This window comes from Trachurus trachurus (assembly GCF_905171665.1).
Source record: "Trachurus trachurus genome assembly, chromosome: 17".
NCBI lineage: Eukaryota > Metazoa > Chordata > Actinopteri > Carangiformes > Carangidae > Trachurus > Trachurus trachurus.
The window spans coordinates 24756247-24779954 of NC_139900.1; the positions used below are offsets into that span (position 1 = coordinate 24756247).

The 23708-nt window shown below is 42.4% G+C and overlaps 1 protein-coding gene across 1 annotated transcript; it reads right to left on the reverse strand.

The window, feature by feature from the left end:
* Positions 1-1384: 1384 nt before the first annotated feature.
* Positions 1385-12863, reverse strand: cUnh5orf22 (chromosome Un C5orf22 homolog). Its single transcript, XM_083991125.1, has 10 exons — positions 12645-12863; positions 11021-11166; positions 9086-9235; positions 8853-8986; positions 6535-6854; positions 6150-6212; positions 4920-5041; positions 2285-2351; positions 1982-2121; positions 1385-1794 (listed from the first exon to the last, which is right to left on the reverse strand). The coding sequence occupies exons 1-10, from the start codon at positions 12711-12713 to the stop codon at positions 1638-1640; spliced, it is 1368 nt and encodes a 455-aa protein (XP_083847251.1). The 5' UTR covers positions 12714-12863; the 3' UTR covers positions 1385-1637.
* Between the last annotated feature and the right edge of the window lie 10845 nt (positions 12864-23708).

Below are 23708 nucleotides of genomic sequence, written 5' to 3' on the forward strand. Positions count from 1 at the left end.
AAAAGAAACCCTAAACTGTTTTACATCAAGCGTTGTAAAGAGTAGTAAACAAGACCCTGTCTCCATACTGCCAGGAGCCAGGACCACCGTGTTTAGGCCTGGGAGGGATTCACTCCATGTCCCTGGTCTGTTAGATTTCACAGGAATGCAGTCCAGCTGTTAAAAATTAATAAAAATCTACTACAGCAGATGAATCCAAAAAACGATAATCACCGCCTTAGCAGCACAGTATTCTAATGACTTTAATACAGAGTTCAACAGATTTTACTGCTATAAACAGAAAAGCTGTAACAGTAAATACGTCAGTTTCTACAATTCAACAGAAAGATTAAAAAAAAAAAAAAAAAAAAAACCTTACAATGCACACACTCCATGGACAGTGTTATCAGTACAGGCACTATGCCATCAATAAGCATACTGATGCACTCTGGACAGATTAGATATTTTTTTTATGACCACCAACAGTAGACCAACACTGTGAAATTGTTGAGAGACTTTGCCTCTCAGTATTTTCAGACTTCCCTGCTGTCTGTGTCATAACCCAGTAATAACTACTGAACACATAGACCTTTTAAAACTGACTGCTACTATGCTCATAGACTGTATGTGCACTAAAGGAACACATCACCCAGTACATCAGTGTTGTATAGTTACAAAGGAGCTCTATGGCACAAACAATAGTAAGTAGGATAAACTCAGGGTTGGTTTTACCGGTAATCTCCACAGGGGCTTTGTTGAAGGAAAACAGAACTCCAGACCTATCCTTAAAGGGATAGTTCAACATTTTGGCAAATTGGCCCATTGCCATAATCCCTATAGTTTTAGGAGTAGGTTCTTTACCTATATTGTTGGTGCAAGGTATTTTCAGAACAGCGGAGCAGAGCGGCGAGCTGCTCAGAGCTAAGCTACGGGGGCTCATGGGATTTCTTGGTTTCCCTCATCAAACTCATCAAATACACAATCCAACAACTGTAAAACGCTCTGGACAAGTTGTGACCTGCACATTCACCACGCCATGAGATAACAACGGAAAGTTACGAGACAGAGTTGTTTTAGAGGTAATTTCATGCAAAACCGCTCATGCACGTTCCTGTCGGGGGCAGTTTATGGCAAGCAGTCTCTGCATTTGCCTCGAAAACAACTTCGTCTCGTAACGTTCTGTTATTATCTCATAGCGTGGTGAATGTGCAGGTCACAACTTGTCCACCAGAGCGTTTTGTATCTGATGAGGAAAACCAAGAAATCCCATTAGTCTCCGTAGCGTAGCTCTGAGCAGCTTGCGGCTCTGCTCCGCCATTCTAAAAATAGCTTGCTCCAACAATTAAAGGTAACAAACCTACTCCTAAAACTATAGGGATTATGACAATGGGCCAATTTGCTATCCCTTTAACCTGTAGTTTGACCCTAATCTGATTTCTTCAATACACATACATGGCATCAGTGTCTTCTGTGAACATAAAATCCAGGATGGAAAATTCTACCACTTCAGTTTCTCAAAGTGCTACCAGTTCGACAAAATATAAATAAAGATTCAGTGCAACACCATGTGTCATTTGTCATGTAGTCATCTTTATCAAACACTACATCAACTCTCACGCATGTGTGTGTGTGTGTGTGTGTGTGTGTGTGTGTGTTTGTTAAGAAGCCTGTGGTTGGTAGTGCAGGTTCTCAGTGCTGCTGTTTTCATAGTCTTTGTGTAAGTCCAGTGATCCATAGAGCTCCTCCAGTACGACCAGGACTTTGTCTTGAACAGAGTCCACCTGCTCCACTGGGCAGTACTCATCTAGACTGGACCTGAAAACACATACTTTCATTTAACTTTTTTTCTGCACTGTTAAAATTTTAACAAACAAGCTCAGTTCAAACGGCTCTAGCTCTCTCTGCTGTAGGGGGAGGTCTTACTGGGTGTCAGGGTGTGTTAGATCATGGGTTAAACTTATGCCGGAATATCCCTTTAACACTGTGTGGCTGCATTATTTACCTTGACATAGTAACCAGGGTGGGTTTGGGCAGAGGCCTCAGAAACAGTTGTACAGCTGAGATGAGTCTGTCGATCTCCTCGTCAGTGCTGATGTGGTGAGGCAGCTCAACAGTGTCACAGGTTAACCCTGCCTGGTGGACCTGCAGGGACAGATGGGACAGTTGGGGACAGGTGGACAGGACACTGACATCACTCACATGGCTAAACATAAAGCACTGTATGGGTATGTTGATTATAGCCATAGCTATACTATAACTTAGCATGATAACCGGTATAATTGTCTAATAATCGCATTGTTCTCACCATCTCATAGTCAGGATTTGGGTTTCTTGACCTCAGACTGAAAACCAGCTGTGCTAATGGTGCCATCCTGAAAGCAAAAAGGTACAAAAACACAGAGATAACTTACACTGACCATGCTCCATTTTGAGTCTGAAATCTGAGAGACAATTTGGTTACACTTTACTTGGTATCGTCATAAGAGTGACATGACACCGTCATGAACGTGTCATAAACATTATGTCAATGTCATAACGTTATCATTAAAGCAGAAGTAAGCGATATTTTTGTGTTAAAGGGATAGTTCACCCTAGAATGATATTTCGCTCATTATCTACTCACCCTCATGTTGACTAAGGGCTGGAAGAATTATCAGAGTCCACCATCCCTTCTCTTAGTTACAGGGGGTCTCGGCGTAGCAGTGAATTTCAATGCAACGGTTGCAAAGGGACACCGGAGCTCTTCGTAAAAAAACACACACAAAAAAACATCCAAATACCTCCATGATGCTCGTATGTAATGTCCGTCTTGTGCTGAAGCCCCAAATTGCGTAATTGTCCCGAAAAAAAATTAAATAAGTCTATATTTTAAGCTTGTTTGTAGCGGAAGCTTCTCGTCTTCTTCTTCTTCTCCTCTTCCTGGTCCGTCCAAATATCGCGTGATTTGCGCCGGCGTCAGTGCGGTTACTGCGAATCACGCGATATTTGGACGGACCAGGAAGAGGAGAAAAAGAAGAAGACGAGAAGCTTCCGCTACAAACAAGCTTAAAATATAGACTTATTTAATTTTTTTTCGGGACAATTACGCAATTTGGGGCTTCAGCACAAGACGGACATTACATACGAGCATCATGGGTATTTGGATGTTTTTTTGTGTGTGTTTTTTTACGAAGAGCTCCGGTGTCCCTTTGCAACCGTTGCATTGAAATTCACTGCTACGCCGAGACCCCCTGTAACTAAGAGAAGGGACGGTGGACTCTGATAATTCTTCCAGCCCTTAGTCAACATGAGGGTGAGTAGATAATGAGCGAAATATCATTCTAGGGTGAACTATCCCTTTAATATAAGTCTTAAATAGTTCCGACAGCAATCACTTACATAGAGTGTTTGGACCGAAACACGGGTCTGTCAGTCCCTCTGCTCTGCTCTGAGCCGAGGAGAAAACTTTTATCGTATCCTACAAGTTTTATCCAAAGAGGAGAGAGAACGGCATGAAGGGCTGTGTGTGCAGCCAAGGGATGCGCTTGAATGTGGTGACGTAGGGACGAGGACCAATAGATCCATGACGAGGGCGGGGGCTGCTAACTCCGTCGGCTGACAAGAAGTTATGGTGCGTTCAAGGCAACTCGTAACTCGTGTTTTTCCGACCTGTGCAGTCGTACTAGTTCGATCTGGTACGAGTTCACGGGTCGGAAAAACACGAGTGGCCGTTATAGTGACTTTCACAGGTGCAACAGGTCGGAAAAACACGAGTGGGTTGCCTGGAACGCTACAAAGTCATAAGTCGTGACTTGAAGCTGTAATTTACGGTTTCAAAAGCCTGCCTGGAACGCAGCATTAGCCAAAACGACCGGATCGCTTACTTCTGCTTTAAGTGTCATTCGGTTTTTGTAGGGTTAGGGTTAACCGAATGACACTTAATGACAACGTTATGACATTGACATAATGTTTATGACACGTTCATGACTGTGTCATGTCACTCTTATGACGATACCTTCAAGTAAAGTGTTACCGACAATTTATGTCCTATCGCTGTGTAGACATTTTTAAATCAGTAGCAAGTTGAAAGACAGAATGCAGGAAGGCTGGGTGTGAAAAGAGAAAAACTAAGCTTCAAACTGACTATGCCATTTTACAGAGAGTTCCAGTATCTGGGATTTTAACACAGGACCAGGGCTGGGTACACCCAGGATATAGAGATCATTAACCTCACATACCCATACCTAAGGTCAATTAGGGGTTAGAAGCACCAAGGTCTTTAGTTTGAAGTGTGGGAGGACACCAGAGAACCCGGAGTGGACCCACATGGAGAACATGCAAACTCCGCCCATCAACAAACTCAGAGAAACCTGGAAACTCCTGCACTCAGTGATGGTCTGAAATCGGTAACTTCTTGATGGTTCCAGTCCCACTGACTCTGTGTGTTAAACAGTTGAAGGAGTGGATCACATAAAGACCAGACTGAGACAGTTCTGTTTGGAAACACAGAGTGAAGGCTGACACCCAGAGCCTGAATGGATTCTAGAGCACTGAAGACTTCTTCCCCTGTTGAAAACCATGTCATCACAGGAGGAGCTCTTCGTTTAGTGACCCAATCAAAGCTCTAACTAAACCTCACAGAGTGAAGCTCAGAGAAACTCACTCCTGTCTTTGTGACCTCCTGACTCCACTTCTCAGGATTTTTAGAGATGCAAAAATATGTTCTGTTGTAGCAGTCAGAGCCCTCTAATTACATAAATGCTTTAGTGTTTTTTCATAAAGATAGAAGCACAGGTGCAATATTAACATTGACAACACAGGTCTGCTAGTCCCAGAGACTTGAACTGAAGTCATTGCCCATCACTGGTTTATTCCAGTGGATGTTTGTCCACTCGTTGTTTCAGTTCTTTACTGAATTCATCACCATCTGTATATTCATGACTTTTGGACAGAAGCTTTACCCAGGGTTGCTGGCCCAGCGTTTTACTGTCTCTTCTCCATCGTCTTCTAGAAGATCAGCAAATGCTGCTTCCAGATCTTCTAACTGACGAGTACGATGATCCACACACTCATCGAGCTCCTCCTGGACACACACAGACACAGACTTCTGGTTAACCATCAAATCAGATACAAATCCTTCTGTTCCGTCATAGTATGGCTCTAGAAAACATAGACATAAAGACAAATTAGCGTTTTCTGTCTTGGTTTTGTTGCCTTCTGATAATTAGCTCATTTTCACAAACTGTACTTGGACAAAAAGGAGTATTTGAGTGGACTAAATCTTTATGGCAGTTTTTGCAACCTCGGTACCAAGAAACACAGTCCACTGACTGTGATCCTGAAATCAGCCCCAGGACTGCAGGAACACACTCTGGGTGTTAGTAGGAAAACAACAGACAGGTGACAAATTGAAGGAAAACTGACCAGTGTCATAGTCAGAACAGCAGCAGTCTGTGAGGATGAGCTCCATGCATCATGTGGTGTTTAGATCAGATGATGATGGTGGACAGCACTGACTGACTGCTGCTCTCTAAGAGGTGTTGACTCTGGTTAAACAGTAGATGGTGGTGTTGTCATTCTGTTTCTCCACACATTCTTCAGGGTGTTCCTTTAATTTGTCTGTAGCTGTTACACCCCCCACACTACACACACACAAACTACTATGACTACCACTACCACCTGTTGAGAAACAGTTATTGTTTATGTCTCTCATGAGAATCAGACCCTGTGTCTCAACAAGATAAATAAATAAAGACTAATTACATTCCTATTCTTCTGAGGCAATACATAATGTATACAATATGTAGTTAGTACAGTAGCAAGAAAAAAATATGTGAACCCTAGTTTTCTGCATTAATTTGTCATAACATGTGAGCTGATCTACATCTAAGTCACAAGTATAGACAAACACAATGTGCTCAACATAATACCACACAAACAATTATAATACTTAATGTCATTTTGGAAAGCAATAATGCAGAAAACTAGGACACTATGGCACTTTATGGTGCAAAAGTTTACATCTATCCATCCATCCATCCATCCATCCATCCATCCATCCATCCATCCATCCATCCATCCATCCATCCATCCATCCATCCATCCATCCGGTGCCTTCCTGTATGTGTTTAGAGCTCTACTGTGTGCCAGTGACTGCAGTGTCCACATCCATTCATATGTAGAAGTCTGACCTGCTGAGGGTTGGGGCCGGGTCCTCTGAAGCTGTACAGCTCCTTCAGGATGCCATACTCCTCCTTCACACAGAGACCACACACAGCTCAGCTCAGTTTAAGAAAGAAACTTGTTCCATTTTTACAATGGCCCTGAGAGCCACTGCATCCCAACAGACTACATGCAAATGTACAAAACACAAACAACACAACAACAGAGAGAGAGAGAGAAGGAGAGACTAGGGGAGCCTATTTGTCTAGTAGTTTACTTAGTTGGTTTCATCAAGCACAATTATCCGGACACGTTTTCAAATAATATGGCGGGAAAAACTTTGTAGATATTCAACTTAATGCACAATAATGGCTACAATAGAAATGACAGCACAGATGTGTGTGTGAGACATACCTGTGTGTATAGTTCCTTGAAGGGATTCTTACATGAGAAGAAATCCAAGTCAATGTCCAGGATGTATGGCTCTGTCTCCACTAGAAATGCAGAGATTCCTTTAATGACATAGTTAGTAGATCCTTCTTCTTCATCATTATCAGTCCCTAGGTATGTCCCGCTGCTCCACTGCTGTTCTTTGACACTGCTGCCCCCTGCTGGTTGCAGTGTGTCAGTGGCTGCAGAGAGGGACTCGGAGCAGCCGGCTCCCTCTGCCTTGTCACGCTCTGTCCTCTGTCTCTTGGCAGGCCACCTCCGTGTGTCCTCCCCTGTCTTCTGCTCTGAAACCAGATGGAACAGCATGAGACTGTGGAAGATGGAAGCGTGTCTGTCCTTGAATAAACAACAAATAAAAGACTCCAAAGTTAGGCTTTTGTAGTGAATGTTGATGGAGTTGAGCGCCATCTGTCCACTGGACACCCTGTTTGAGTCATCATGGGAATGAACCACCCGTCCAGGGATCAGCAGCCAAAACACTCTGGAGTCCAAGTGAATGTTTGTGCCAAATGTGAAGAAGCTCCTTAACAGCATGCCTCAGATACAGTGTCCATGAGAATGGGATGGATGCACAGACAGTCTGAAGACAGTCTTCCTCCACTAAATATGTTTTTATCTCTCCTTATAATTTTATACAGATTTTGATATCCTTTGTTATCCTAAATATTATTGCTAGTGTAAGTGACTTTATTCTCCTAATTATCGTATCTGTATTTTTATTTATTCTATTGGTGCTGCTGTGACACAATAACAATTTCCTAGTACTATTCTATTCTATTCTCTGGTGGAAAATTAAGAACAAATATCCAGTGTCTCTGATCCCTTCTTGTTACCTTGGCCACTTTATTTCTACATTTTTATGATATTACAGTGGTGGAAAAAATATCTGTGGGAAAATTATAAACAATATTATAAATAAATAAATTAAAAAATATATATAAATAATATGTTTATCATTTTCTTATTTAATTTATGGTTTTATTATTTTACATGTTCTTTTTTTAGTGTTTAAAACACTATTTTCGGCTATATTCTAAACGAGGCCACTACCTCAATATAGTTCAGAGTTTAAAATAAATACGTTACTCTGAAGTCTTGCATCTTTAGGAAGCTATGACTTGAAATACAGTACTTTTAAAATTTTTTATTAGATTTACCAGGCACATTAGGTGCATTTGCACAAAGTATCGGTATCGGATCGGTATCGCCGATACCAGCCTGAATTTTACTCAGTATCGGATCGGAAAGCAAATTTGTGGTATCGAACATCACTAGCAGCTGGACCTTCCTGGCTGAGAATCTGGATCTTCAGGCCTGTTTCTTGCATCAGGTTCCTTGTTTTAGCCATTTTTGTCTCAGAAGAACTTTAAAATGTGCAACAAAAATTGTGTCTTTTAATAAAAAGCATGGTCTTCATTAGTGGATCACTGGTGCCAAAATGACCCAATACTTAAAATGTCTTATGTATTTTTATGGAACCAATCAATTTTATGTTTTTAAAGGCTTTTTCTGGATTTGTTTAGTATTTTGGCTGTGACTGTACTAAAAAGAATTGCACTTAAAGACCTAAGAGTGATTCTTAAAGGGATAGTTCAACATTTTGGCAAATTGGCTCATTGCTATAATCCCTATAGTCATAGCAGTAGGTTCGTTACCTACCGGAGTTGTTTTAGAGGCTAATGCAGAGACTGCTCGCTGAAGAACTGTCCCTGAAGGCAACACGCATCAGCGGTTTTGCATGAATTTACTTCTAAAACAACTCTGTCTCGTAACGTTCCATTATTACAGTATCTCATAGTGTGGTGAATGTGCAGGTCACAACTTGTCCACAAGAGCGTTCTGGAGTTGTTGGATTGTGCATTTGATGAGTTTGATGAGGGAAACCAAGAAATCCCATGAGCCTCCATAGCGTAGCTCTGAGCAGCTCGCTGCTTAGCTTGGCCGTTCTAAAAATAGCTTACACCGACAAATAAAAGTAACGAACCTACTGCTATGACTATAGGGATTATGGCAATGGGCCAATTTGCCAAAATGTTGAACTATCCCTTTAATGTAATATTTCACAAATGCATGGGGTGTCCAAAAACATTTTTCCACCACTGTAAATTATACACTCATTTTTTTCATATAAGTCATTTTCTTCCCGCTCTGGTTTGGCTTGCCAGCAACAGGGAAGAAGCTGAAACTCTCTCAGTGCATAGAGATGACCACATGAGAAGATGTAAAAGAACAAAAACAAACAGGCTGAATGAATATGATTCATGTTAGGAGACCAAACCAACCTGTGAGTGATGAATAACCCGGTTTGACGGGATTCACTTTGATCACGTTGAGTCTGAGAGGCTTCGAGTTCTCCAGCTGCTCCTCACAGACATAAAGACCATCACTGAGGAAGTAGTTGTCTGCACTGGTCACCCTGCAGACAGAGAGGACACAGAGACAGAGACACTTTATAAAGATGATGCTAAATGCTGAGTGAAGAAGTTCAGTGTGTCCCTGCTGGACTGTTTCCCACCTGATGGTGGTGGTGGAGGAGTCTCTGCCCACGGCCATCCTGTGCTCCCCCTCTCTGATTTGCTGGGCCCAGTATGGATGGAGCCATGCCACAGTGGACACATGACCAGCATACACCATGGGCATTATCCAGTTTTCTATACTCAACTCACTGAAAGAAAAAAGGAAATATAACCCTGATTAGCAGGTCACACAGTACTGAGCTGTGCACTAGACACAACATGTTGTATAGTTTGGTTGGTTATCCTGCTGTGTGTCATAGCTGTACATAAAACCTATGGACAGTCAGTAGGAGAAATACAGTGTTTGTGATGCGGATCTTTAACTTTACCATCAAGTCTATTTGTCATTTTACCGTCATTGGAGCAAGAGAGAGGTCACTTCTTTCTCTCTCGCTTACAAAGTAATGTGACATACAGTATATGTATGTGTGACCCATAGACTGTAAAAAGAATGGACGTAGCATCCGTGACGTCACCCATTGGTTTTGGGGAGTCGTTTTTGTGACTCAAATATGGCGGCCTGGACAGCGCCATGTTGGATTGGCCGGCCGAGAACCCGCCCACTGGCCTCGAAGCAGCTGTCCACGGAGCTGCTCGGACCTGTCACTCAACGTTTCCGCGCCCTAATTGGCCAGAGTTTTAACCTAATAACAGTAAAACGGTAGAGTTAAAAAAAAATTCACCCCCATCAGAGTGTGTGCGGAGGTAGAAACTATCGATTGAGAAAAAAAAACGTTCTGACACCAGGCTTTTAACATGTTTATTGAGGATGTAAAATCGGCGATTTTAACATGGGGGTCTATGGGGAATGCTCCCTTCTGACACCAGCCCCCAGAGGAATCCGAGGGGATTGCAGTTTTTTGAACGCGGAAGTGAGCTTCACTTCTCAGACCCACAACTGCCCCCTTGGTGTGACCCCAATCATATCAGTAACTTCCCAGTGTGCTGACTGGATTAACCCTGGCTCACACAACTCTGCCTGCTATGCAGTAGCAGAGTGGATTTTAAAGCCCCAGTATGTAACTTATTTGGCTTTTTATTAGCAAAAATCAAATATTGCTTTCATAAATACATATTTCACTGAAGTGGAATCATACCTGCATACACATGAAAGCTTTCTGGTACCTTAGAATGAGTTGTTACAAGTCGTTACAAATATACAAGGGGGGGACGCACTGAACCAAGGCTGCCATGTTGCATCACCATTTTTTACGTTCAGTGGCAGCGTGACCGTAGGTAACCACGGAAACTCAGCGGAGCTGTGGGCTCGGCCTGTTAAAACTGTCACCACTGTGTAGTGTGAGGAAGGACGGAGGCACTGATGTTGCATTCAGGTGCAGTCAGGCAGACGGCCGTCGGCAAACCAACCGGATGTCATTTTACTCACGTGGGTCAGGTAAACAATACCACATCACCATGACAACATATTGTCACGCCTGTATTGTTTTGCCTCGTGCTGGCGGACCACTTGTTTACATAGAGGCTTGTTTATCCTGTTACATGCAGCGTCTGTTGTCTGTCTGACGTCTGCCCCATTTCACGTGAATGCAACATCAAGAATACGTTCCGATATGCAACCACACCGCTAGATGGGGGTAATTCCTACACATTATACCTTTAAATACAATACAAACAGGCCTTCTTTCTGACATGGTGTGTGTTATATAACTTTGAATGTTTCCTGCATGAGGCTCTGCAGAGAAGCTTCTTGATTGCTACCTGCTAAATCAACTGCAACAGCATCTAAGTCTTGAGTGTATAATGTTGGTACGTCAGAGTGCAAGCATAAAGGAATGTGTGATTGGTTTATTGTACGATATTCCCCCCTCCAATGAATGTGTGTGAAGCAGAAAAAGGCGGTTGCACTAAAGACCATGCACTAGATGGTTCAAATGGTCAATATTATATAGTGAATATAGGCTACATGTTCATACCTGAACAGTTTCTCCTTATCAAAGACTGTGTCAGCACACATGTTGACAGGGATCAGCAGATCAGGGTGGGAGTCCAGATGGATCATCTTTATGTTCTGTGCCGGGAGGTGTCTCGAGGCGATGGCACGGTAGATGTGACACACCACCTGCTCCAGATGTAGTGAAATGAGATGACAAATAGTAGAAATAAAATGAAATAGATTAAAATTATTTCTACTACATCTTTATCTCCAATTTCCTACTTCATTACACCAGACAGTCAAGATAAGGCGATTCCTGTGCAGCCCTTTCCAATCATTTCCTCTGAACAGAGAGGGATGGTTCATGGGTGTTTTTGGTTTGTTCCAATGAAGCGTCTAAGTTGTGTTTGCTTCACTTTATCATCATTTGACCTGTCAACATCCTGACTTTTCTGCAGCCTCTGCTCTGCCCAGCTCCTAAAACAAATACCAGCTCTGCCTGAAGTTAAATCCTAAATCCCCCAAATGATCACACATGATTTCAATAATGGTTCAACAGGGTACCTCAAACCAAACATTAATCATGTTCCCAGCAGTTAATCATGCTCCTGCATCGGCAGTAGCCAGAGCTGGAGGCATACTGTATTTGGGTCGTCTGCCTGCTCCATTTATATGGACATGATATCCGAGTAACACCTTGAAGGACCTTTTCAGATTTGGCACAAATGTCACATCGAGTCCAGGATGAGGTGATGGCTGTTACTGAATGCAAATTCTGAGGGGAACGTGATTATTTTGTTCAGACCCTAACACTACATTCACTTCGATGAAAAATGATTAAAAAGGTCCTATTAAGAAGTGACTCCTCTGTAAATCTGTCACTTGTCATTATCATTAGTGTAATAATGTGGCTATACCTCATATATTTATTTTAATCAGTGGCTGTGGAACCTGCCTCAGTTTGGACTGGCAGTTCATCAGTTCAGCCTGGGAGAAAAAGTTCCTACAGCAGGGCAGAAATATTACTGTAACTCACAATCTGCAGCTGGTATCAATGGGCATGTGGGGTGTTCCTTTGTTCCATCACTAGTGTTGGGCAGATTACTTTTAAGAAGTAGGCTAATTATATAGTACATAAAGTTACTAGTTACTTTTTTGGGGGAAGTAACTAAGTTAGTAACTGAATTACTACATTATACATGTAACTAATTATCACGAAACGTAAGTATTGCGTTACTTTTATAATACAATATGTCAAATTACTTGGATTCGCCCCCCTTGGTTCCTGATAAACGGCTTTTTCCCGACTAGTTGATGGACTGAAATAATACACTTTAACGGCTATATTATTTTGTAAAGGCAAATAACGGCGCATTTTATTGTCAGTAACGGTAACGGCGTTATAACGGGGGAACGGTAACTTTCTCGAATACTCGTTACTGAAAAAAGTAGCACCGTTATCCCCATCACTGAGTTGAAGTAATGTAAGACTACACACAATGCAGAGAAATAAACACCGTTAGCTAAGGTTGGAGCTAGCTGAGTAGGCTAACGCACAGACGGTTATTCAGTGTGTTTTAGGTCTGGTCCACACAGCCTGAGAGGAAACACACCGCTACTAACACTTGTGTATTAAGTTAGAGCGACAGAGAAAGCAGCCGTACATCGTGGTGGTCCTCCACTATCCACACCGGCAGCCGCTCGTAGAACCTCTTCATCGGCCCGCAGCTCATGTCAGCAGGGGGAATTAATGTTTGCTCCGTCCGTTAGATATTAACTCAGCTAAATAACGTCGAGTTTTCACGGCTCCATTCCCAGCAGCACTTTATAAACAGTTCCGTCAGATTCTGATTGATATTTCAAACCAGCTGCCATGGGGGGAAACTATCGGAAGTGACACCGACAATTGTTTTTATGTCCGGGTAAAAACAAGCGACGGGACAAAGGTTCCTCTTATCAGGATTATACTATGGGATTATGCAGAAAAATAAATAAAAACTGAAATTAAACAAACAATAATGTGTGGTTAAAATAACCACACACAACATAGGTAAACTACATTAATATCAATCATTTGTCACATGGGTAAATAAAACAACAAAACAATGGGCCTTAAGAACCGTTCTTAAGAACAAATTTGTTCTTAAGTCCTACTTACGAAGTTTTTACGAAGATTGTGGCATTCATGAATGTTTTCTTATCCAGAATTTGTTCTTAACTAAGAACAAAATCTACGAACAGTCAGGAGTATACTTACGCACTTTTAGGTGCTGAGACTTCTGCAAAAATAACCGATTATAGCGTTTTCTTTTGTTCTGCAGTTGTATGACATTATATGATTTGAATAAGAATTATTTTCTTATATTTTATTATGTTTTTAATAATCATATATATTAATAATAATAATTGACAAATCATTGCAGTCTCTTAAAAAACATTATAGACACTTTCATATCAGTTTTGTTGTGCGCAACATACAGCTGCCAATATGATTTTTTTTTCCTAATTGCGGGCTGCAACAGTGCACTTACTGCAAGTGTTCACACTAGCCTACACACAACTGTTTTTTTTTTCATATGTGATAATATGATGATATTTATGATGGCACACGTGAGAGTGTGGTCTCTCTGATAACAACCGAAGAGCTGCATCCACTGCTGACGCTACTAAATATAGCCTAAATATAAATATAAAAATATAAACTAAATATACGCCTTTTGTTTGTTTCTTTGTTTCATTCCTGCCGCAGTAGCGCCACTTCACTACTAAAGTTCTTTTTACGTTTGGAGTCTGGTGCTCCCTCCCAGATTTTCATTTGAGCATTTCAACTTTCCTTCTCACTCCACCTTCTCTGCTCAGTGCCTGTGGGTTCTGTTTGCACACGGCCCTGCGGTCTCATGCCCTTTTACGGGCATTGATGGGGCCGTTACCTATGCTAATCCTATGTTAATTAGACTCACCTGGCACACGCCCTCAACTTAGGAGGAGATGGCATAAGAACACAGCTGCGAACAATTCTGAGGCTTACGAACGCGTTGATGAATCTGACGTAGGGTTTTCTTAAGGAACTTCTTAAGAACAACTTAAAGGAGCATTATCGCAAATACAGCAGTAATAGCATAAAATAAGCTGAAATATGCAAAAGATGGGTCGGGGGGAGCCATAACTAAATTTACAAAAAAAATCGCCAACAGTATAGTGTCCGTGGGGCAAATGCAGCATTTGTCTTTGTTATGATCCAAGCCGGCCCGGCGCTTGCTGCATTAAAATGCACTCGGAACTCGCAAATCCGACCTCCGAACCGGACAAATATGCAACAGTAAGTAATGTAGCAGTGTTAGGGTGCTCACAGTCACTCAGTACGTTTACATGCAGAGCTTAATCGAGCTATGCTCAAAATTCGATTTTGGCTCAAATCGGACTTCTGTCCTTGTCTCAATATACATGCAACTGAGAAAATCGAATAACTGACAGGGTCCGCCCCCTCATGCGCCGTCACCTGTTGTTTCAGCCGGTTAATACGCCGCCTGTCCTGTTGACTTTTCTGTCACCTCGTAAAAAACTGAATATAAACAACTTAGTAAGCTTATTAATAAATTCTCAACTGCAGTTCCCGACCAGACGCACCAGTCTGGGCTGGATGCGCCCTGAGAATATCATACGGGCTTCCTTTTTTCCTATCTCTCTCTCTCTCTCTCTCTCTCTCTCTAATAAAACAATCTGGCTGGTTGCGCTGTGTATGTGTGAAATGCATTGAATCTGCGCTGACGTTGGTTTTTTTTTCTTTACTTTGCGGGGTTCGGGCGGCTTCTCTGCTCCACTTGGTGCCGTCTCTACGGTTGTGGAGCATGCGCGCATGCATTGTCCAGTTATACTCCGACTAAGGTGTATACATGACGGAGAAAATCGAATTCCAATCGCATTATCTGGGTGTCTTAATCGGAGTTCTCAACTCCGATTTCAGTCGGACTAAGGTGTTTACATGCACTTCAGTTATCCAGTTATAGTCGGATTAAGGCAATAATTCGGTTTTTTCAAGTGTCATGTAAACGTACTGACTGAATCGCTGGTAGAACACTTTGTCTCCAAGTCTCTGTGTCTTTCTTCAGCTGTCCTCTCAGCGTTATTAAAGGGATAGTTCACCCTAGAATGATATTTCGCTCATTATCTACTCACCCTCATGTTGACTAAGGGCTGGAAGAAGTTTCGGAGCCCACCGTCCCTTCTCTGAGTTACAGGGGGTCTTAGCGTAGCAGTGCATTTCAATGCCACGGTAGCAAAGGGACACCAGAGCTCTTCGTAAAAAAACACACACAAAAAAGTGTTGCATGCGCAATGTTCGCACTGAGACTCGAGTCGGTCTCAGTGCTCTCATGTGCTCTTGCGCATGCGCGCTGGCAGCGGAAGACCGGACAACAACACTGGGAGCTAATGCTACAAACATGCTTGGAATGTGGACTTATTTAATTTTTTTCGGGACAATTCCGCAATTTGGGGCTTCAGCACAAGACGGACATTACATACGAGCATCATGGAGGTATTTGGATGTTTTTTTGTGTGTGTTTTTTTACGAAGAGCTCTGGTGTCCCTTTGCTACCGTGGCATTGAAATGCACTGCTACGCTAAGACCCCCTGTAACTCAGAGAAGGGACGGTGGGCTCCGAAACTTCTTCCAGCCCTTAGTCAACATGAGGGTGAGTAGATAATGAGCGAAATATCATTCTAGGGTGAACTATCCCTTTAAGGAGGAGGACGTTTCAGTTGTTGTTGTCGTTGTTGTGGTTGTGCGCGACGTAGAGCTGCCGCTTCCACTTCCACTAGCGAGTTTTCTTTTTCCGCGATTGCACGTTCATTCAGCCTGGTGAGGAGAAGGAGGGGGGCGGGTGGGGGGGGACTTAACGAGGCTGCTCTCTCTCTCTGACAGCTGCCCACTTGTTTATATCTGATAAGCTCCGCCTGGCTCCATCTAGTGGCCGAATTTTGCGATAATACTCCTTTAAGAAAGAATCTAAGAAGGTTCTTAAGAAGATATTGGTGAATGAGGCCCAATGTATCTAGCAGTCACAGCTTTCCACTGAAAGAATGTTTTAGGAAGACAGAAACAATGGAGACATGAAATTCATTTTTATCTTTATTAGACTGACTTCTCGGCAGCCTTACACCATCACTGTAAAAAAACAATTGATGAGATACCAACTGATATTTAATATGTCGTTATCACCTCTGATATGTTGTTTAGCTGCCTACTTTTATTAATAGGCTATTTTTTTTATCTTCCTTTCTTCCATGTACAGTTGTGAAACCAGAACCCACCAAGAAATGTGTGGAGAAATTTTACAGGAGTTTCTCAAAGATATTGAATAACGTTTTCTCCACATTTATCTGTGAGTAACATTTTCATGTCAGATTGTTCCAAAAATAATCTGTGGCCTGTGGAAAGATAGTATTTGTTTTGAAAACTTCTGTGACCTGGACAGACAGAAATTATAGTGTGGATGCATTGTCTCCATTCATGACTGTCTCTGGGCCAGAGACTCCACCAGATAGAAGGACTCTCACCAGATAGAAGGACGTTGTGGCCAGAGTCCTTCTATCTGGTGACGGAGACTCTCATTGCAAGGGAACATGTTCAGTGATGCGTTCAGTGATGCGTTCACTGACAGTCGGGGCTGAGGGCTCCAGTCAGGGTTTAAAATTAGAACCCGCCACTCGCCAAATGCGGGTAAAAATATGATTTGGCGAGTAAAATTATTAGGTCACTCGCCATTGGCCGGTGTCGTGCCAGAAGTTGATTTTTGCCAGAAACTGATTTCCGGTCCGCGGGAGCGCGCACGGTCTGTTAAAGTTGTGAAGCGCTGATTCTGTGGCGCTATGGCTGCTTTCAATAGGCTCAAACAGCGCCAGTATGCCACAGTTTATATCGATGATAAGTATTTGTGAGACAATAAAACATATTTTAACACATTTGGCGGTGATGAACGTTGGCTGTTCAGAATGTAGGCCAATCAAGCGTTTATGAAGCGATCATTGAATGATCCGATAATGACGATAGTGTAAGTGAGAAAGATCATCAAATGTTGTTTTTTTTTTTGTTTTTTTTAATCTCTGTTTATGTGTTTGATAGCCTCCTGTGTGTCCAGTAGCCTAATAGACCTATTGTTGTTGGGTAGATGGTGATTTATATCTGGCTTGTATTTAGGCAAATAAAGATATTTTGAATCGAGATTGTTTATTTGTTTCTGCCTCAAAATAGCTTTATATCACTCAAGGGCCATTACAATGTAAAAATCAGGGTATTTTACCTGCCAGAAATTGATTTACGCCTCTGGCACTGTACAGAGATGAATATTTTTGCTCAAAATGACTTGATATCACTCAGCAGAGTAACATTTACAAGATTTGACCCCAACCACTGCTTTTTACCACTTGAAAAAGGCATAAAGGGCCATTACAATGTAAAAATCAGCCTATTTCACCTGCCAGAAATTGATTTACGCCTCTGTTACTGCACAGAGATGAATATTTTTGCTCAAAATGACTTGATATCACTCAGCAGAGTAACATTTACAAGATTTGACCTCAACCAGTGCTTTTTACCACTTGAAAAACGCATAAAGGGCCATTACAATGTAAAAATCAGGGTATTTCACCTGCCAGAAATTGATTTACGCCTCTGTTACTGCACAGAGATGAATATTTTTGCTCAAAATGACTTGATATCACTCAGCAGAGCAACATTTACAAGATTTGACCTCAACCAGTGCATTTTACCACTTGAAAAATGCATAAAGGGCCATTGCAATGTAAAAATCAGGGTATTTCACCTGCCAGAAATTGATTCACGCCTCTGGTACTGCACAGAGATGAATATTTTTGCTCAAAATGACTTGATATCACTCAGCAGAGTAACATTTACAAGATTTGACCCCAACCACTGCTTTTTACCACTTGAAAAAGGCATAAAGGGCCATTACAATGTAAAAATCAGCCTATTTCACCTGCCAGAAATTGATTTACGCCTCTGTTACTGCACAGAGATGAATATTTTTGCTCAAAATGACTTGATATCACTCAGCAGAGTAACATTTACAAGATTTGACCTCAACCAGTGCTTTTTACCACTTGAAAAACGCATAAAGGGCCATTACAATGTAAAAATCAGGGTATTTCACCTGCCAGAAATTGATTTACGCCTCTGTTACTGCACAGAGATGAATATTTTTGCTCAAAATGACTTGATATCACTCAGCAGAGCAACATTTACAAGATTTGACCTCAACCAGTGCATTTTACCACTTGAAAAATGCATAAAGGGCCATTACAATGTAAAAATCAGGGTATTTCACCTGCCAGAAATTGATTCACGCCTCTGGTCCTGCACAGAGATGAATATTTTTGCTCAAAATGACTTGATATCACTCAGCAGAGTAACATTTACAAGATTTGACCCTAACCACTGCTTTTTACCACTTGAAAAAGGCATAAAGGGCCATTACAATGTAAAAATCAGCCTATTTCACCTAGCCTGACTCTCGCCAGATCCTTGTAGTTCCGCAAAGCTACGCTGAGCTCCACACAAGGGTCTGGGACTGCTCCATAGGCGATTCATTTCAGAAGGCGGGACCTTGTAAAAAAATCTTGTATGTGATTGGATAAACCACTTGTCCGTTATCTTGAATGACGTGCTACTTCTTCGGTCGGAAGAAGAGCGAAAACATCCTTGCCACCAATAAATGCCTTCAAAACCGTTCTCTGTTCATCTTTCAAAGAATTAATATTCGATAGATTCGACAAAACAGTTGAAATAGCAGAATCAATGCCAACGCACGACTCCTCACTGCGAGCCGCCATTGTTGTTTGACTCAAACAGTCGCTTCAGCGCTATGTCACACCTCAGAAAGTCCCGCCCGGCGATCCTGATTGGTTCATTATTTTTTGCTCCGGGGAAGAAGTTTGCATTGGCCTCGAGTCCAGACCCTTGTGTGAAGCTGAGCGTAGCGCCTCTGGTGGAGCTTTGCGGAACTACAAGGGTCTGGCGAGAGCCAGGCTATATTTCACCTGCCAGAAATTGATTTACGCCTCTGGTACTTCACAGAGATGAATACTTTTGCTCAAAATGACTTGATATCACTCAGCAGAGTAATACTGACGACATTTTATGTCAACCAGTGCTTGAATGATGTGTAAAGGGCCATTACAATGTAAAAATCAGCCTATTTCACCTGCCAGAAATTGATTTACGCCTCTGGTACTGTACAGAGATGAATACTTTTGCTCAAAATGACTTGATATCACTCAGCAGAGTAATACTGACGACATTTTATGTCAACCAGTGCTTGAATGATGTGTAAAGGGCCATTACAATGTAAAAATCAGCCTATTTCACCTGCCAGAAATTGATTTACGCCTCTGGTACTGCACAGAGATGAATACTTTTGCTCAAAATGACTTGATATCACTCAGCAGAGTAACATTTACAAGATTTGACCTCAACCAGTGCTTTTTACCACTTGAAAAACGCATAAAGGGCCATTACAATGTAAAAATCAGGGTATTTCACCTGCCAGAAATTGATTTACGCCTCTGTTACTGCACAGAGATGAATATTTTTGCTCAAAATGACTTGATATCACTCAGCAGAGCAACATTTACAAGATTTGACCTCAACCAGTGCATTTTACCACTTGAAAAATGCATAAAGGGCCATTACAATGTAAAAATCAGCCTATTTCACCTGCCAGAAATTGATTCACGCCTCTGTTACTGCACAGAGATGAATATTTTTGCTCAAAATGACTTGATATCACTCAGCAGAGTAACATTTACAAGATTTGACCCCAACCAGTGCTTTTTACCACTTGAAAAAGGCATAAAGGGCCATTACAATGTAAAAATCAGCCTATTTCACCTGCCAGAAATTGATTTACGCCTCTGGTACTGCACAGAGATGAATACTTTTGCTCAAAATGACTTGATATCACTCAGCAGAGTAATACTGACGACATTTGATGTCAACCAGTGCTTGAATGATGTGTAAAGGGCCATTACAATGTAAAAATCGGGGTATTTCAGCTGCCAGAAATTGATTTACGCCTCTGGTACTGCACAGAGATGAATATTTTTGCTCAAAATGACTCGATATCACTCAGCAGAGTAACATTTACAAGATTTGACCCCAACCACTGCTTTTTACCACTTGAAAAAGGCATAAAGGGCCATTACAATGTAAAAATCAGGGTATTTCACCTGCCAGAAATTGATTTACGCCTCTGGTACTGCACAGAGATGAATACTTTTGCTCAAAATGACTTGATATCACTCAGCAGAGTAACATTTACAAGATTTGACCTCAACCAGTGCTTTTTACCACTTGAAAAACGCATAAAGGGCCATTACAATGTAAAAATCAGGGTATTTTACCTGCCAGAAATTGATTTACGCCTCTGGTACTGCACAGAGATGAATATTTTTGCTCAAAATGACTTGATATCACTCAGCAGAGTAACATTTACAAGATTTGACCCCAACCAGTGCTTTTTACCACTTGAAAAAGGCATAAAGGGCCATTACAATGTAAAAATCAGCCTATTTCACCTGCCAGAAATTGATTTACGCCTCTGGTACTGCACAGAGATAAATACTTTTGCTCAAAATGACTTGATATCACTCAGCAGAGTAATACTGACGACATTTGATGTCAACCAGTGCTTAAATAATGTGTAAAGGGTCATTACAACATCCTCATTTCACCGGCCAGAAATTGATTTACACCTCTGGTACTGCACAGAGATGAATATTTTAGCTCTCAATTAATTTATATCACTAAGCAAAGTTTAAATATTTTACCCTGTAATGAAACATAATCATCACAATGACAAGAACTCGTTTGACATCTTACTGTAATATGAACATGATGTGACCTGTGTGCACTTGTTATAAATAATCATTGGATTAACAAGTTTTGAGAAAAAGGATTTATTTTGAACAGTCAGACAGTCATACATACAAACAACTGACTGAATGACATAGAGACAGACAGACCATGCACTCTCCCATGCACACTACCATGCACTCTCCCATCCACACTACCATGCACTCTCCCATGCACACTACCATGCACTCTCCCATCCACTCTCCCATGCACTCTCCCGTCCACACTACCATGCACTCTCCCATGCACACTACCATGCACTCTCCCATGCATGCACACACACACACACACTACTGGCATGCTTCACACATATGACCTCCTTCCCTTTTTGGGGTACTTCGCACAGCTTTTGTGGTACCACCGTGGACACATGTCACACCCGATCTAAAAATCTAAAATTTGCAATACAAAGAACAAGGGCCAGTCAGTAATGTTTGTCAGAGTTATGGTATATCATAATTAGAAAAGGAGATTGAACCCGCTACCCCCCCCCCCCCCCCCCCCCCCCCCCCCCCCCCCCACACACACACACCTGTATTCATGATAAGAGAGACAGCTATCTCCTCCCTTATAGTGTTGACACTGGGTGGTGAAGTGTCGAACACCAGAGGCAACCCATCCAAGATGCATTCAGCAAACTGTGAATAATAGATGTCACAATGTATTTATGTATTATGAAAATGAACATTAGCCAGACAAAAGTGTTATTTGACCATCCAAGTGGGTAAGTAACACATAACAGTGAAATCCCTAAATACCATACTATTTTACTTAATTTCTCCTACATATCAATATCTTACACATCTCTTACATATCAAATAATATAATGCCATTGTCCATATTTATCAAACATGTTTGTGTGTTACAACAAACAGTTAAGCAAGGTTCAGAGCAATGATGAATAATGTTCATGTTATGTTATAATATACCTTCAAAGCAAAAGCCCCACAAGACGTGGCATCTTGCTGGATCGAGTGGGTCGTCGTTTCACACGCCCACCTCGAAGGATTTAACCCCCTCTGTCTCATGAACGATCTAACAGCAGAAATAGAAATTATTTGAAATGACAGATTTAAGCAAATACAATAGCTATGTCAACATAAAAGAATGATTAATATATTACCTTGTGACATCCTTGCACTGGTTGACTGCCCTTTTCTTTTCCCCCAGTGGGTCCAGAAACAGGGTCTTCTTTTTTGCCGGTAAGATCACCTACAAGATACAAATTCTATAAATATGGCGTAACAACACACACACACACACACGCACACACACACACACACACACACACACACACACACACACACACACACACACACACGGGAAGTTACCACCAGCATCCAGTGATGGGCCTGATTGACCACGCCCATGATCAATTCGTACAGCTGTGGGACGATCTGTAACATAAGATAATACATACATATGTCTTGTGATATTTTTATATTGTGCTGTATTGATTAGTAAAAAAACATGATAGAATATATTCTATTACCTTCATTTTGGGCTTCTTCCCCTCCCAAATCCTCGTCATTTCATACGTGTCCACTGCAAATGCCCTTGTGGTGTTGTTTTGGTTGTATTTTTCCACAAGTCTTGTGAGATATGCATTTATAACCTGTAATTTACAAACGAAAGGTTAAACCCCTTTTTGCAGGGCAAAATATAAAAAAGATAGGAGATGTGTGTGTCTACCTGAAAGTATTTACAATAGGGAAAACAATGTAAAGGAAAAGAGTGTTAAAAACTCACCTCACTTTCAAACTCCATTTGAGGACCCGTGTTATAGATGTCACTATAAAATATCTTGTACGGGCCCACTTTGGAGAGCAGGACATATGGTCTATTCCCCCCCCATGCATCTCTCACATCTGGAAAAGAGAAATTTAAAGTTGTACTAATGGAATTCTGTCAGGACATATTTATTTGATCTCCAAAATAAATTTGAGAATAGCTTTAGGGTTTGCTTTCAATAGCCTTTTGGACTAAATGTATCCTTCCTATCCATCTATCTATCCATCCATCCATCCATCCATCTATCCGTGAGAAAACATATGCTTACTGACAGGGATGTCCACTGTGGAGTTTGTAACCTGAAAGGGCAGTGGTCCTTCGCCCATCACTGGATGAGGTTGTTGGCGGACCAGAGGAGGAAGCTGCAGCAGGCGGACCGGAGGAGGAGGCTGGTGCAGCAGGCGGACCGGTGGAGGCTGCTGGTGGAGCAGGCGGACCGGTGGAGGAGGCTGCAGCAGGCGGACCGGTGGAGGATGCTGCAGCAGGCGGACCGGTGGAGGATGCTGCAGCAGGCGGACCGGTGGAGGATGCTGCAGCAGGCGGACCGGAGGAGGCTGGTGTAGCAGGCGGACCGGTGGAGGATGCTGGTGGAGCAGGCGGACCGGTGGAGGATGCTGCAGCAGGCGGACCGGAGGAGGCTGGTGCAGCAGGCGGACCGGTGGAGGAGGCTGGTGCAGCAGGCGGACCGGTGGAGGATGCTGGTGGAGCAGGCGGACCGGTGGAGGAGGCTGGTGCAGCAGGCGGACCGGTGGAGGATGCTGGTGGAGCAGGCGGACCGGTGGAGGAGGCTGGTGCAGCAGGCGGACCGGTGGAGGATGCTGCGGCTGGTGCAGCAGGAGGACCGGAGGAGGCTGGTGCAGCAGGCAGACCGGAGGAGGCTGGTGCAGCAGGCGGACGGTGGAGGATGCTGCAGCTGGTGTAGCTGGGGGACCGGTGGAGGATGCTGCAGCAGGCGGACCGGACGAGGAGGCTGGTGCAGCAGGCGGACCGGAGGAGGAGGCTGGTG

Coding starts and splice junctions, on each gene's coding strand:
- cUnh5orf22 (XM_083991125.1), bottom strand. CDS start 12,713: ATGAGCTGCGGGCCGATGAAGAGGTTCTACGAGCGGCTGCCGGTGTGG. Junction 11,167..12,644: donor TAGTGGAGGACCACCACGAT/GTACGGCTGCTT, acceptor CATCTGGAGCAG/GTGGTGTGTCACATCTACCG. Junction 8,987..9,085: donor TCCTCCACCACCACCATCAG/GTGGGAAACAGT, acceptor CTCTGTCTGCAG/GGTGACCAGTGCAGACAACT.